This window comes from Rhyacophila brunnea, unplaced genomic scaffold, assembly GCF_057557595.1.
Source record: "Rhyacophila brunnea isolate RB1 unplaced genomic scaffold, BYU_Rbru_1.0 scaffold_2, whole genome shotgun sequence".
Lineage (NCBI taxonomy): Eukaryota > Metazoa > Arthropoda > Insecta > Trichoptera > Rhyacophilidae > Rhyacophila > Rhyacophila brunnea.
Genome location: NW_028232859.1, coordinates 15,165,488 through 15,179,490, shown reverse-complemented (window position 1 = coordinate 15,179,490; position 14,003 = coordinate 15,165,488). Strand labels below are relative to the sequence as shown.

The following is a 14,003-nucleotide window of genomic DNA, read 5'->3' as shown; positions in this document are numbered from 1 at the left end:
ATATTCTTGATTGAAAATTCATTTATCTTTTTCAGGGTGGCAGCACGTATCGCTCTTCGTATGGAAGTTCTGAACAGTCTTGCCACTACAATGCCTGAAGATTTACGACTGCAGGCTCAAATTGAACTCAGAGCCCTACGCGTATTGAACTTTCAAAGACAGCTAAGAAGTGAGGTGAGCCAAGTATACAGTACACACCGAGAGGGTATGATCCATCAGTTAAAACGTCCTGAAAGATTTTATTTTCACATCCAAGATAGGACAGTATTTTTTTATTCATTTAATGACACTGCAGCCCAGTGTGGGCCACAACCGCTTCCTACATTGCTCTCCACAATCTTCTCTTGCCTGAAACACCGAAGTTGGAGTCGTAATCAGTCTCCCGGTGTGTCGTCAATGCTGATGTATCGTTCATCCTTTCTATGTGTCTCACCCAGAAAATTCTTCAGATCATTATGAAATTCATCATATCCACCTAATTAAACCATTCCATTTTCATAGATTGGCTCAAGTATCTTTCTCAGTAGTAGTAGCAGCTCAAATACCATCAATTTTTGACAATCAGAGGAGTATAGGGTCTATGTCTCAGCTCTGTATAATATATACACTGTAATAAATATAACACTGATATTATCAGTGTTGGTCTCACGAGAGTTTTGTACGGCCGTATCTTAGTCTGAATGTTTGTTTAGACTTAATTTGTTTTAGTAGACCGTAAAATTAGCGATGATAACTTTTCAATTGATTTCATCGCGCACTTTAATATTGACATTTTTTTTTTTTTTTTTTTTACCATGTCCGATCCTAATAGGATCATATGGGCCTCTACAGGGTAGAGGTTTGTATTAACAGATTTTGCTTTTTACGAGAAATGGATGTCAGCCACTTGCTCAACCTATTAAGTCCATACCCTGACTCACACACAAATTGAAAAACAATATGTGTACTTGCCAGACCCAGGATTTGAACCTGAGACCCATGGCGTGATATTCCAACGCTCAAGCCGCGCGGCCATCGTGGGTGTTGATGGCTTGGAATAGGCAGAGCTTAATTGAATTTTAAAAACTAACAAACATTATCTAGACATTGTAGTCTTGGTTCAATGTTTGACTGGCAAAGTTTAGTTTGGACTACATATGTCGGATCTTATCAGCCTACCTCTACCCATCGCCACTGCTATACAGTGAATGTAAGAAACTATAATTTGATATGCAATAATGTGATTATTGGGTTTACACCAAAATTGTGAAATCTCGTCTCATTCCAACAGATTGTGGCAGCCACACGACGAGACACAACCCTGGAGACAGCAGTCAACATCAAAGCATACAAGAGAACCAAAAGACAAGGACTACGAGAGGCTCGTGCCACTGAGAAGCTGGAAAAACAACAGAAACTGGAGGCGGAGAGGAAGCGCCGACAGAAACATCAAGAGTTCCTGCAGAGCGTCCTTCAACACGGTATGAACGTATCACATTACACAACTTATTGAGTTATCATTTCAATTGATACTGAGTTAACAAAGTCCACTTGTTTCTTCTTTGTAGCCAAGGACTTTAAGGAGTTCCATAGAAATAACGTTGCCAAATTGGGTCGGCTCAACAAGGCGGTCATGAACTATCATGCTAATGCAGAGAGAGAGCAGAAGAAAGAACAGGAGCGAATTGAGAAAGAGAGAATGAGAAGGTAAAGATATAGCCCAATATTTTATGAATTATGATATGTAATCCTAATGATTAAATTAGTTGCAAGTTATTTTAAATTACAGATTTATTTGTATCAAAATTTACACTTGTGCTTGACTTGCATATGTTTTATGTACAACTCAAACTTAATAATAAATAACAGTTTGTAAGTACTCAAAGCAACAGTAGACCACCATTAACAATTAGCGTTAATATCATTTCTATAGTTACCAATTCAACTATACGGAAGAGATTGTAGGATCTCCATCAAAGATAGTAATATAATTAGTCCAATAGGCATTATAATGGATTAATGGAAAAACTTTGCAATACATATTAATATTCTATTATTTATTCAATAGGCTTATGGCTGAGGATGAAGAGGGATACAGAAAACTTATCGATCAGAAGAAAGACAAACGGCTGGCATTCCTTCTTTCGCAGACTGATGAGTATATTTCTAATCTTACCGAGATGGTAAAGCAGCACAAATTCGAGCAAAAGAAAAAGCAAATGGAAGACGAAAAAAGAAAAAAGGTCAGTTTTGCTGATATTGTTAATTAATTCTATAAATTTCTTTCTACATCAACATGATATTGACAAAGACTGTATCGAATATGTGTTGACTTCCGTATGTTGCATTTCAGAAACATAAAAAGCGCAAAATCTTGGAAGGAGCAGAGCTGGAAGGCGGCGATGACAGCTCCCAAGCATCCGATTCTAGAGTTACTGTCACTGACCCTAAAACCGGCGAAGTAAGAAACTTTCGCAAATAATATTAGCCATTAGAAAATAGTTATCGAAAAAGATAATATGATCCTGCTCGGGTGATAATGCATTTATTGGTGTTATATGGAATACATTATTACGCTGGAAAATTAATTTTTGTGACATAACATCAGGGTTTGATTTTTAAAATGCGTGCTCTAAATAAATACCAGGGAAAAATGAGATTATCTGCGATTTAGGAACACTACAAACGCAATTGTCTGTATCCAACATCCGATCAAGTTAGACTTACCTTTTGTACAATGTATCTGTGAAGTGCATATAATAACCAAGTTGATCATATGGACATTTTTGTTGTTATATTCACCCTGCCTCTATTTGAAATCATGCCTGTTGGCTCTCTGCCTGCAAAGTAGAAGATAACATAAGAATGAAGAGGGGAGGTTTCAGGAAGTGTGTTCACCGATGTTCTCATTATACTCCAGGTGCTGAAAGGTGAAGAAGCTCCTCTTCTATCGCAAGTGAAGGAGTGGCTGGATGGGCATCCCGGATGGGAAGTGCTCTCTGACTCTGAGGATTCAGGAGACGATGACAGCCAAGCCACCGACGAAAGCGGTGATGAAGGTTCATTTTGATATTTTTCTTTGTCACCTCAATACTAACCATGATTGATGACAAATTAGACTCACAGTATCATTTTCAACCTTTTTAATCTCCGTTTGTTCATAACACAAAAGTCATACATACTTTACATTTACATTGATTTGATTTCATTCTTTTATTTCTGTTTAGAGACGCAAATCATAATTAACAAATAAATTATATCTATCTAAATATAATCTCTTTCAATCTGTGTTTAAAAACTTCCTTCTTAAAGAAAACGATCACTTACGATTTAATTATTATTTCTGCCAGTATTGTGATGGTTCTTTGTAATTTCTCAAATGCATAATTATTTTTGAAGGCCGCAAACACAGACGTAAGGATGCTCTAAAGCATGATGACGACAAGGTCAATGATGTCATCAAGAAAGCTAAAATCGAAGATGACGAGTACAAAACTGAGGAACAAACCTATTACAGGTACTTTTATTTACTGCATTATAATGACATTACAGTGTGTGAAACAACTTGTAATCATGGACACTGCTTTTCTCGGATAATATATTTTTGTAGTATTAGCAGAACATGTTAAAAGTAATTCTAGCATAATAAAAAACACCAAAAATATTAGAAACATTTTTTCTTCTCGGTTATTTCTTGATTTTTTTCACAGAACATTTTATATTATGTCAATTCTTTTTCAGTATTGCCCACACTGTCCATGAGATAATCACAGAACAAGCCTCAATCATGGTTAACGGAAATCTGAAAGAGTATCAGATTAAGGTATGTCATAATTTCGATTTACCTTTTTGTAAGAATAAATAAATAATGTATCTAAGGGGTTTTTTTTTTTCTCTCTGGCATGTTCGGAAAATATTATCTCTTTAATCTTATTGTTTTAGGGCTTGGAATGGCTAGTATCCTTGTTCAATAATAATCTGAATGGAATTTTGGCGGATGAGATGGGATTGGGAAAGACAATTCAGACCATCGCTCTTATCACAACGCTGATGGAGAAAAAGAGGAACAATGGTCCGTTCCTTATAATTGTTCCACTCAGGTAAATATAAATTTTAGATTCATAATTACCCCACATTGGATTATTTATACAGCACAGTCTTCAAATTGACAAAGGTACAATTTAATCAATCTGATTTTAAAATGAAAAAAAAAATGTGTGAAACATGCTTACGCCTATTTGAAAATTATTATTTTTTAGTACTCTATCGAATTGGGTATTGGAGTTTGAAAAGTGGGCTCCGAGTGTGGTGGTAGTACCGTACAAGGGGTCGCCGCAAGGAAGACGCCTCGTTCAGAACCAAATGCGCATCGCCAAGTTCAACGTCCTCCTTACCACTTATGAATATGTCATCAAAGACAAGGGAGTTCTTGCTAAGGTATGTCCAATACTTCACTATTTAAACTAATTCAATTTATGGTTGTAGAGTCAAAAAATATTACGGTAGGCTACATATAAAAAGGTAGTATGGTGGTAGTAATTGTTTGAGAAATATTCCAGATCCAATGGAAATACATGATCATTGATGAGGGTCACCGAATGAAAAATCACCATTGCAAGCTGACTCAAGTGTTGAACACTCACTACATTGCGCCCCACCGCTTATTACTGACAGGAACCCCACTGCAAAACAAACTGCCCGAGTTATGGGCGTTGCTTAACTTCTTGCTGCCGTCCATATTCAAGAGTTGTTCCACATTCGAGCAGTGGTTCAATGCTCCATTCGCAACAACGGGTGAAAAGGTAAACTATCATTTTCTTCTAATCTATATTGTTTAGTGACGTCCGCTTCACTGGCCACTTTCGGCAGCCTCCGCTAGAGCCCCCCTGCCTTCCCTTTGCAACATGCGCAGAATGACATTAATGCAATGTTTTAAGTTTCTCTCTAAAAGTTGGGTGATGACACACTTGATTTTTTACATTTCTATCCGGAAACTGTACATAAGAAATCTAGTTGTGAGGAGTTACAAATCGATGGGATCATTATCAAAAAAATTAGTTGTAACGTATGAAATGGGATTGGAAGTTGGGTAGGAATTAGGAAGGAAGGTGCGCCTGGGTATGGGGATATGGGTAAAGGATGAATAGGATAGGAAGGGAAAGGAATGGAGTGGATAGCAAAACGGCAGAGCATGAGAAGCGGGACAGGATCGTGGGAACTTGGAATACCTCTAAAGCCTAAGTTACCTGTCGGTCTGCATGCGGTAGAATTAAAATACAAGAGGGATTAAGGGCGCCACTCTATGGATGCATAGAGACAATAATCAATAATAATAATAAATAAAAACGCGAGTATAAATTTTAACAATTGTATAATAATTAATGTAAAAGATATCTAACAAAGCAGGTAATTATTTTTAAAATTATTATTAAAAATATAAAACGAGTGTATAATTAATTAAGTTCTAACGAGCGCCTGCATGAAATAATTTAATTAATGATATTAAAAAAAGCTCATAATTTACACTAAAGGTTCAAATAAATATGTTTGTTTGGTGGACCGTTTCACAAATAAATAATGGGGACAAATTACATATTTATTACTATCCAGCCAGACTTCGCTTCGGACCATCTTCCGTCCGAAGCGGCGGAAGGGTGTCACAAATCAAGAATCATCCATCAGGGGGCGTCGGAGTCCAAGAGCTGTTCATCTGATGATCGTTGGTCACTGAGAGAGCGAGCCGGGCTCGGCCGTCACGGTATATAGTGTCCTTCCACCTCGCGCCGGAAATATTCAAACAAATCTTTTTGGAAGTTTATCGACTCGCGGATGCGTCCTTATACCGCCGTCGAGCTAAGAGTTGCCAGCGTCGTAAATGAACATCGAATATTAAAGTGTGACCATGTTATAACATGACAGTCTTTTTAAAGAACATCGTATGGACATCCCATGCTTTGAGTAGGTACTGGACTGTCGGAAAACGTATTGTCACAGGATTGGTAGCTGTGTACCGAATATTAACACTTTACGGTCCGGTCACGCCACATTGGCGTCCTTTGCAAGCCGAACGTTACGATCCGGTGACGCCTACGTGGCGTCCTCACATAGGCATATCTTTACTGTGAAAAATAAATATGAAATTTAATATTTGGTTGCAAGATCTATCGACAGATGGTTGAATGACATGTGCAAGAAGTAAAAGCATGATGGAAAAAAAATATTTCGGGGTTTTTACAGAGATGGCGGACGTAATACCATTCAGTATTTTTTTTGTACCTATACCATTTTTTTTATTAGTTACAAGCCCATTTCTAGACGGCTGAATCACGAGACGTAAACAAAAACGGTAATAAACACTCAATGTTATATTCCAGTGTCGTCACTTCAACTTCGAAATTTAATTGTCGACCCTTTTCAGTGGTAGTCACCCATTTATGAACCTGCATTCTTTTTTTTTAAATGAACGCGATTTTTCGCTATGAAATTGCATCCTATTTGATAATTTGTCATTAATGGTTTATTGCCCATGAAACATCCACCCACCATGCTTCATCATCCATGATAGAAATCTTAACTTGAAAATGAGAATAGTTATAAATGTGAACTTGTATCGCGTTGTCATTTTCGTTCGCTTTTTTCGGGAGATTATTGCTTGTGTAACTGCATAAATAATAGCTATTATTATTTATATTGCACTAATTTCATTGAAAAAATAATTAATCTAAGTATATTTCAGCTAGGATATATATTTTTTATTAGTTTTATCTCCAAAAAAACTTTTTAAAATGGAGGACCATTCGTTTTTAAACAGAGGAAAACTATGCGGATTGTATGTCAGATATTCCCAGTGACTGAAGATATCGGAGATTTTAGTGTAATTTTCAATCACAATCAAATATTTCCGTGGATTTCCGCAACTAATAAACGTTTAAGAAGAAAGTGTAAAGTGTGTTCCTCACATAAACTTCTAAAAGAAACTATTTACATGTCCAAAGAGTGTAAAGTACCTCTACATCTACATATTGGTAATTGGTTTTCTTCGTATAATTTAAAAAAAAGTGTATTAGTTGTTAGTTCATTTTACATTCATAGTTTTATAAACTATTTCAAATAATTTCAGCTTTAGTGTGATAATAATTATTTCGTGCCTAGCCAGTTATCTAAAGGTATTATCCATAAGATTGAGTGTTGATTCAAATATTTTTGTGGAATGTAGATGTTTGTTTTACAATTCTATTGCTCATAGATTTTGTTATATGAATTTTTTACGCACGCCTCTGCACTGTTATTGGATTGTCTCGATTCCTACAATAATACCAAATTGTAATAAACGGTGGGAATGTATATGCGTGCATTTTATTTATTTGAATTTACTCGAAAATATGCACGCCACTGCACTGCCTCAGCCATAAAACCAATAAATCAGATTAGTGTTCGTTCGGGAATGAATGTGCATTTATTTTTAAACACTTCACAGTTTGTGTGAAGTCTTTGTTATTTTATTATATTTGATAATCAGAGATATGAGTAGTAGCGCTAAAAATGAATTGATACGTATTCTATAGCGGTGTAAAACATTTTGTATTTGAATATTTTATTACATTTTTTAATTAAAAAATAATATATTGTGATTGCTTTATATCAATAGGCTGTTTCCTTTACATTATATTTAACAAATTGAACTAATCTAATAACATATAATAAACAATTTACGAAAATTTACAAATTATATACTTTACCTTTATGGAACGCGGGCCAGAGGTTGACAAGTGTTAAATAAATGACACAATTTGATGCATTGATATATTTTAAGTATTTTCTGAAAATTTTATTGAAATATATCAATAGGTTCAAAAGTTATATCATTTTTAACTTCGCGATCGAAATTTGTTGATTTTCATTAAAAAATACCGGATATTGGCGTAGGTTCTTCGCGAAAATTCGCGGACCGTATAGTGTTAAGTCACGTGAGTGTAAAACGTGGCAGAAACACCTTGACTAAATTTTTTTTCGGTTTAGGTGGAACTGAATGAAGAAGAAACTATTTTGATCATCAGACGTCTGCACAAAGTGTTGAGACCTTTCCTGTTGCGACGTCTCAAAAAAGAAGTCGAATCTCAACTTCCTGATAAAGTGGAATACATTATCAAAGTCGACATGTCCGGATTGCAGAGAGTACTTTACAAGTAAGAGAACTATTTTAGTATATCAGAACTTGGAAAATGAAATAAACATTGCATTTCCGCTGTTTTAAGTTGAAACATACTGTATTCCTTTTTTTAAATTTCCAGACACATGCAGTCCAAGGGTGTTCTTTTGACAGACGGATCAGAGAGGGGAACGAAGGGCAAAGGAGGTGCCAAGGCGCTCATGAACACGATTGTGCAATTGAGGAAACTGTGCAATCATCCATTTATGTTCCAGCACATCGAGGAAAAATATTGTGATCACATTGGAACCAATGGTGTCGTGCAAGGGTTAGTTGTATTGGTTTTATTATAAACATTTCGTTTACCCGGATAAATTGAGGGAAAAAACAGTGAATTTAAACAGTTTTGAAACATTTATTTTGATTTCAGTCCTGATTTATATCGATCTTCAGGCAAATTCGAATTGCTGGACAGGATCCTGCCGAAACTAAAAGCTTCCGGTCACCGAGTGCTGCTTTTCTGTCAAATGACTCAGTGCATGACTATCATCGAGGATTACATGGGATGGAGACAATTTCTCTACCTTAGGTAAGACAACTAACTCCAGTGTGCTATCACATCTATAGTTTTGATTATTTGAACATTCCCAATATAAAAATCTTACAGTTATGAAAATATAATATTAACTTTTACCTTCAGGTTGGATGGTATGACGAAGGCTGAAGACAGAGGCGAGCTTCTGAAGAAATTTAATGATCCAAAGTCAGAGTTCTTCATTTTCTTACTGTCCACTCGAGCCGGGGGTCTAGGGCTCAATCTTCAAAGTGCAGACACCGTTATCATCTTCGACTCTGATTGGAATCCTCATCAGGTAAATTTATATCAAACATTAACCCCGTGTCTCACTTGGTTTTGTAATATTCATAAATTTGTTTTACTAAAATTAAGTAAACCTGATGAATATAAAATAACCTAAAAACTATTCCAGGATTTACAAGCACAGGATCGTGCGCACAGAATCGGTCAACGAAATGAGGTCCGTGTACTCCGACTTATGACCGTCAATTCTGTTGAAGAGAGAATTTTGGCTGCGGCTCGATACAAATTAAACATGGACGAAAAGGTTATCCAAGCCGGAATGTTCGATCAGAAGTCTACAGGGTCCGAGAGACAACAGTTCTTGCAGACCATTCTTCATCAGGATGGTGACGAAGAAGAGGTAAATTTCTACCTAAACACATGTATAAAAATATTACCTATCAATATTGTATTGATAGTAACTTTCTAAGAAAATGAAATTTTTGATAATATTTGCACTTGCAGGAAGAAAATGAAGTTCCGGATGACGAGATGATAAATCTGATGATATCACGCTCTGAGGATGAGACAGAACTGTTTCGGCAAATGGACACTGAAAGAAAGATTGCCGAGCCGAGGCCTAGACTCATTCAAGAATCGGAGCTGCCCGACTGGCTAACCAAAGTGGACGAGGAGGTACATTATCACATGATTGATTTTTTTTGTCGTGTTGGCAATCGTACAATTATGCCTCTGATTATCCCAAATGCTAGTTTATTTTAATTAACAATCATCCTACACTGCTCGACATCGTATCACCTAAATAAAAAAGTATCTGGTGACATAAAAAAGATTTGAATATGGATAGTTAGTTATTGCTCGATAAACATTCTATATAACTTCACATTAAGTGAATGCATAATATTATCATGTTTATTGACAGCTTTATTGTTCGCCTGGGATACTGTTTATTTTAACGCTGGAAATGGAACTGAATCATGAGAACCCCTCTAAACTATTTATGAGCCGGGGGGGAGGGAACCCTTGATTCGAAATCTTCAAAATTTAAATCGGAACCCCTTCGGGTTCCAGAGGTTTCCTTGTTCTATTATTTTTTGTTATATCATTCACTCATGCTTGTAGTCAGTTATTCCAGAAAATAGTGATTAACACGTTGATCGCCATGGGGGTCACCGGTGACCGGCATTGGATTACGTTCAGGGGGCCATGGGGGTCACCGGTGACCGGCAAAGAAGACCTGCCTTAGAGTTGTTCTACAGCGCCGGCGGGCACGCGCGCAGTGCATTTTTCGATACGCGGTGACCGGCATGGCCCTTCTGTATATTACTGCCACTTGGCCTGAAAATATGTCTTCCCAGTCACAAAATATAGGCTCACTAATGTAAAGAATGTACATAATGAAAAAAAAAGTTTTCCTTTTAAATTGTAAATGTGTTTTTGTTGATATAAAAATAAAAATTAAATAGAAATATGTAAATAATAAAAAAATAGAATAAAAAAAATGATTATAAGGTATGTATACGTATATTTCCAGTTTATGTGTATCCAGATATTATGCTACCCAATTTGAAAACTTTTATTCCGTATTTGTGCCTTTTCTGTTTATTATACTATCTAAATCTAAATATAATTCGACCGCGAAATGGCACCATGCTCTCGTCAACACATATGGACAGGTGACCGGCGAAGTGGCCGGCCCGGCGCAATAGAATAAATTAACTTGTTGGCGCCGCGACGGACACCTGTGGCCGGCACATTATAAAAACCAATATTTACCTAAAAAAATCATCAAAATGAAAAAAAACATTATATTCTTTCATTACCTATCAAATAATACCTTAGAGACAAATAATCATTTTTTAACTATTTTATGTAAAACTAGTTGGCGATCAATGTGTTAATATTATGTTATTATACAATTATACATATATTCCGATGTAATTTTTTTCTAAAGTTTTTTTTATTGGTCAGTTTGGAGGCATTCAACTGACCACTTCAATGGTTCCATCTGGTAAAGATATAGATATCTTACAAAAATTGCATGGGCACTTACTTTTTGAGTTTTGAAATTGAAGTAAAATATCTGTTGTACAGGCTAGGTAGGTGGTAGATAGGAGAGTTATGTAGGTTTTTTTTTTAAAGAACTGGAACTTGGGTCCCAGTTTTTGATTTGATGGAACCGAACCTCATTCAATTTTTCCATTGAACCGAACATTTAAAAAAAAAAAATGGGGTTCTAGCAGAACTACTTCAATTTCATTAAGTAATTTTTGCTATTTTCTAAAATACTCATGCCACAGTCGCAACCATGACCGTAATTAATTTTGTATTAATATTTGATCGTAGCAAATCCAACCTTGGGTAGAAGAAGAAGATGAAAGTATATTGGGTAGAGGATCTCGCCAGAGAAAAGAAGTAGACTACACGGACAGCCTGACAGAGAAAGAATGGTTGAAGGCCATAGATGATGAGTTCGATGAAGAGGGAGAAGATGAAGATGAGGAAGTTGCGAGCACAGGTTCCGTCAAAAAGAAGAGGAAAGGAAGGAAACGAAAGTGAGTCACATTCTATTTTTATATAATCTTCTCCTTTTAGTGCCGTCTTCTATCCAAGTTTGCAGCACACCTCTATATTCTGTGCCAGTTGCTGAGAGTACTGCTGCAGTACTGAGATTGCGTAGCCAAGAGAATCTCCATCTATCTATGATTCTGCTACCCTCCATTTTCCCCTGCATTATAAGTTTGAGTAAATCATATTTCTCATTGTGGAAATTATACCAATTTTTTTATATGAATATCGATTTTGAAAACTGCGTATAAAATTTCTTTTCATCATTAGTTTATATTTTCAGCAGTGTTTTCAAAACGTCTGTACTCATTGGTTCACTATAATAGGTTTTTAGCTAAATGCAACACTTATACAATATAATATACTGGTAAAGCATTCGGAGGTGTTCATTGGTCGGGATAATGGTATTAACAGTATGCAGCCATTGAGGTGTCGACAGATTAGTGTGGAGTGGTTTTCAGCCCACGAGATTTTATATAGCTATGATGCAAGTGAGCCCAAACTAAGGTGGGTATTGTGCGTGTATGCGATTTTTGTTTATAAGGGTATGTATCCATGAGCGCAGTGAATAAAATCAAACCTCATTTCTTTGCCTTTCTCTTGCAATGAATAAATCAAGCCACAACAAGCATGGAGACTCTTTCAACTTTTCAGCGGGGCACATGCAATTGGCAATGATGGTGGCCCGACATCCAGAACTAGTGTGTCATTACTCCATACTGCTAGCAACATTACATCTAAGAATATTTTTATGAGGATTAGTTGTGCTTTCGTAGATATATATCTTTATTCCACCCATCTTCGAATCACGGGTCTTTTCTGTGACCTCTGTAGGCCGTGATAACATTAAATTTATGTAATATATGTACCAAATTTGCGTATACATATTTGGATTCAATTTTTAAATTCACATGTAAAACTGGGGTAGCAATATTATGTCGATTCAATTAACCAAGACCTTTTATTTTCAATCATTTTTTGTGTGTGTAGGCGTCAAGATGATTCAGACGATGACAGCGTACTGGCGGGCTCGTCAACTGGGAAGAAGCGTCGTGGGGGCGGCGGCTCCAGCCCCGGAACGCCTGCACCCGTCAATGATGCCAACATGCTCAAGAAACGTATGCGCAAAGTCATGGGTCAAATTGTCAAGTATCAGGATCCGTAAGTTACTATAATACTCGCATGGTATATATCCTTTAAATTTGAATGATTTCTCAAATTTCAATTATTGATTATGGCAATAGAGCGGTGTTAAGTTTCACATGTTAACATTAATTAATATCATTAATTTATTCATCCCCAATCAGCCCACATAATCGAGGTTCTACTATACTTTCAAAAGAGTTAGGTATTTTCAATTAGCTGCAAGATGTCAAATAGACCATCAGGTAGTTATTTATAGCTATCATTTCAACCACACTAATGAGTTTTCGAATCACTATCAAGTGTTGAATCCTTCTAGTTATGGTTAATCGTGCGTCAATTAATAGGTATAGATAATAATATGTAGTTATTCATTGCGATTGAGCTCATTTATTATGATTGAATTTGTGATAATGATGTTCTAATTGAAAATATATTGTTGTAGGAACGATGGTCGACTACTCTCGGAGCCCTTCATGAAATTACCATCGCGGAGAGAACTTCCCGATTACTACGAAGTCATCAAGAAACCCCTCGATATTAAAAAGATACTTAATAGAATAGATGACGGAAAGGTATGCTGCCTATTTTATTGAATAACTTTTTAAATGGAATCTGTGTCGGTATCGATAAAAATTTAGTTCACACATGCTGTGTTACCAAGCCATAATTTCTATAGAATTTTTGATTTGATCATTTACCACTAACCATTAACCAGCATTTAGAAGGAAAGCATAATGCTACATAATGTTTTGCAGGATTTCAAATATTTTATTTCTATTCTCGTGTTCACAGAAAGCTTAATGATGCATGGTATGTTCTGCGAAATTTATACTATTTTATTGTTGGTTACAACTTGTTCACTATTTCCACTCTATTTGTCATGATTAATTTTGTGCGTTTCAGTACGCTGATATGAACGACTTGGAAAAAGACTTCCTACAGTTGTGCCAGAACGCTCAAACTTACAATGAGGAGGCGTCTCTCATCTACGAAGACAGTGTCGCCCTGCAAGGAGTCTTCGAGAGTGCCAGAGCTAGAGTCACTGACTCTGCAGATGTCAGTGAAGAAGGTAACATAGGAAATCGCATTCGCGGAAGATTTCTGTTCTTTTTAATATTTACTATTCCAAATTTGAATTAAGGTCAATTACGATGTTGCGATTCGATTTGAGCTGTTTCTGAATTAAAGTATTAGGTAATTTTTGCCGGTGCATGAAAACAGCAGTTATAGTTATAGTACGGCTAATATAAGAAGGTCTTCAAGTGGTTCAAGTGGGGCGCCATTGTGCTATAGATAAATATTGCGAATATAAACTTAAAGAAAAAATTGGAAACGACATTC

The 14,003-nt window shown here is 36.2% G+C and overlaps 1 protein-coding gene across 4 annotated transcripts in view; it reads left to right on the top strand.

The window, feature by feature from the left end:
• The window catches only part of brm (ATP-dependent helicase brm), a 32,583-nt gene that overhangs the window by 13,940 nt on the left and 4,640 nt on the right, over positions 1-14,003 (top strand). For 2 of the 4 annotated variants that reach the window (XR_015070685.1, XM_085947494.1), the window contains exons 6-26: positions 36-174; positions 1,271-1,460; positions 1,548-1,686; positions 2,048-2,222; positions 2,333-2,440; positions 2,900-3,038; positions 3,379-3,496; positions 3,721-3,802; positions 3,922-4,079; positions 4,239-4,416; positions 4,539-4,781; positions 7,999-8,165; positions 8,271-8,456; positions 8,559-8,717; positions 8,829-9,000; positions 9,118-9,348; positions 9,453-9,623; positions 11,295-11,503; positions 12,507-12,677; positions 13,105-13,234; positions 13,566-13,731. Coding sequence is in view for 2 of the 4 variants with exons in the window: in XM_085947494.1 (XP_085803620.1) it covers positions 36-174; positions 1,271-1,460; positions 1,548-1,686; positions 2,048-2,222; positions 2,333-2,440; positions 2,900-3,038; positions 3,379-3,496; positions 3,721-3,802; positions 3,922-4,079; positions 4,239-4,416; positions 4,539-4,781; positions 7,999-8,165; positions 8,271-8,456; positions 8,559-8,717; positions 8,829-9,000; positions 9,118-9,348; positions 9,453-9,623; positions 11,295-11,503; positions 12,507-12,677; positions 13,105-13,234; positions 13,566-13,731 (3,431 nt within the window). In the remaining 2 variants the exon portion in view is untranslated. Of the gene's footprint in view, positions 1-35; positions 175-1,270; positions 1,461-1,547; positions 1,687-2,047; positions 2,223-2,332; positions 2,441-2,899; positions 3,039-3,378; positions 3,497-3,720; positions 3,803-3,921; positions 4,080-4,238; positions 4,417-4,538; positions 4,782-7,998; positions 8,166-8,270; positions 8,457-8,558; positions 8,718-8,828; positions 9,001-9,117; positions 9,349-9,452; positions 9,624-11,294; positions 11,504-12,506; positions 12,678-13,101; positions 13,235-13,565; positions 13,732-14,003 lie in introns of all 4 variants that reach the window. The other 2 variants (XR_015070684.1, XM_085947493.1) reach the window with 1 other exon arrangement.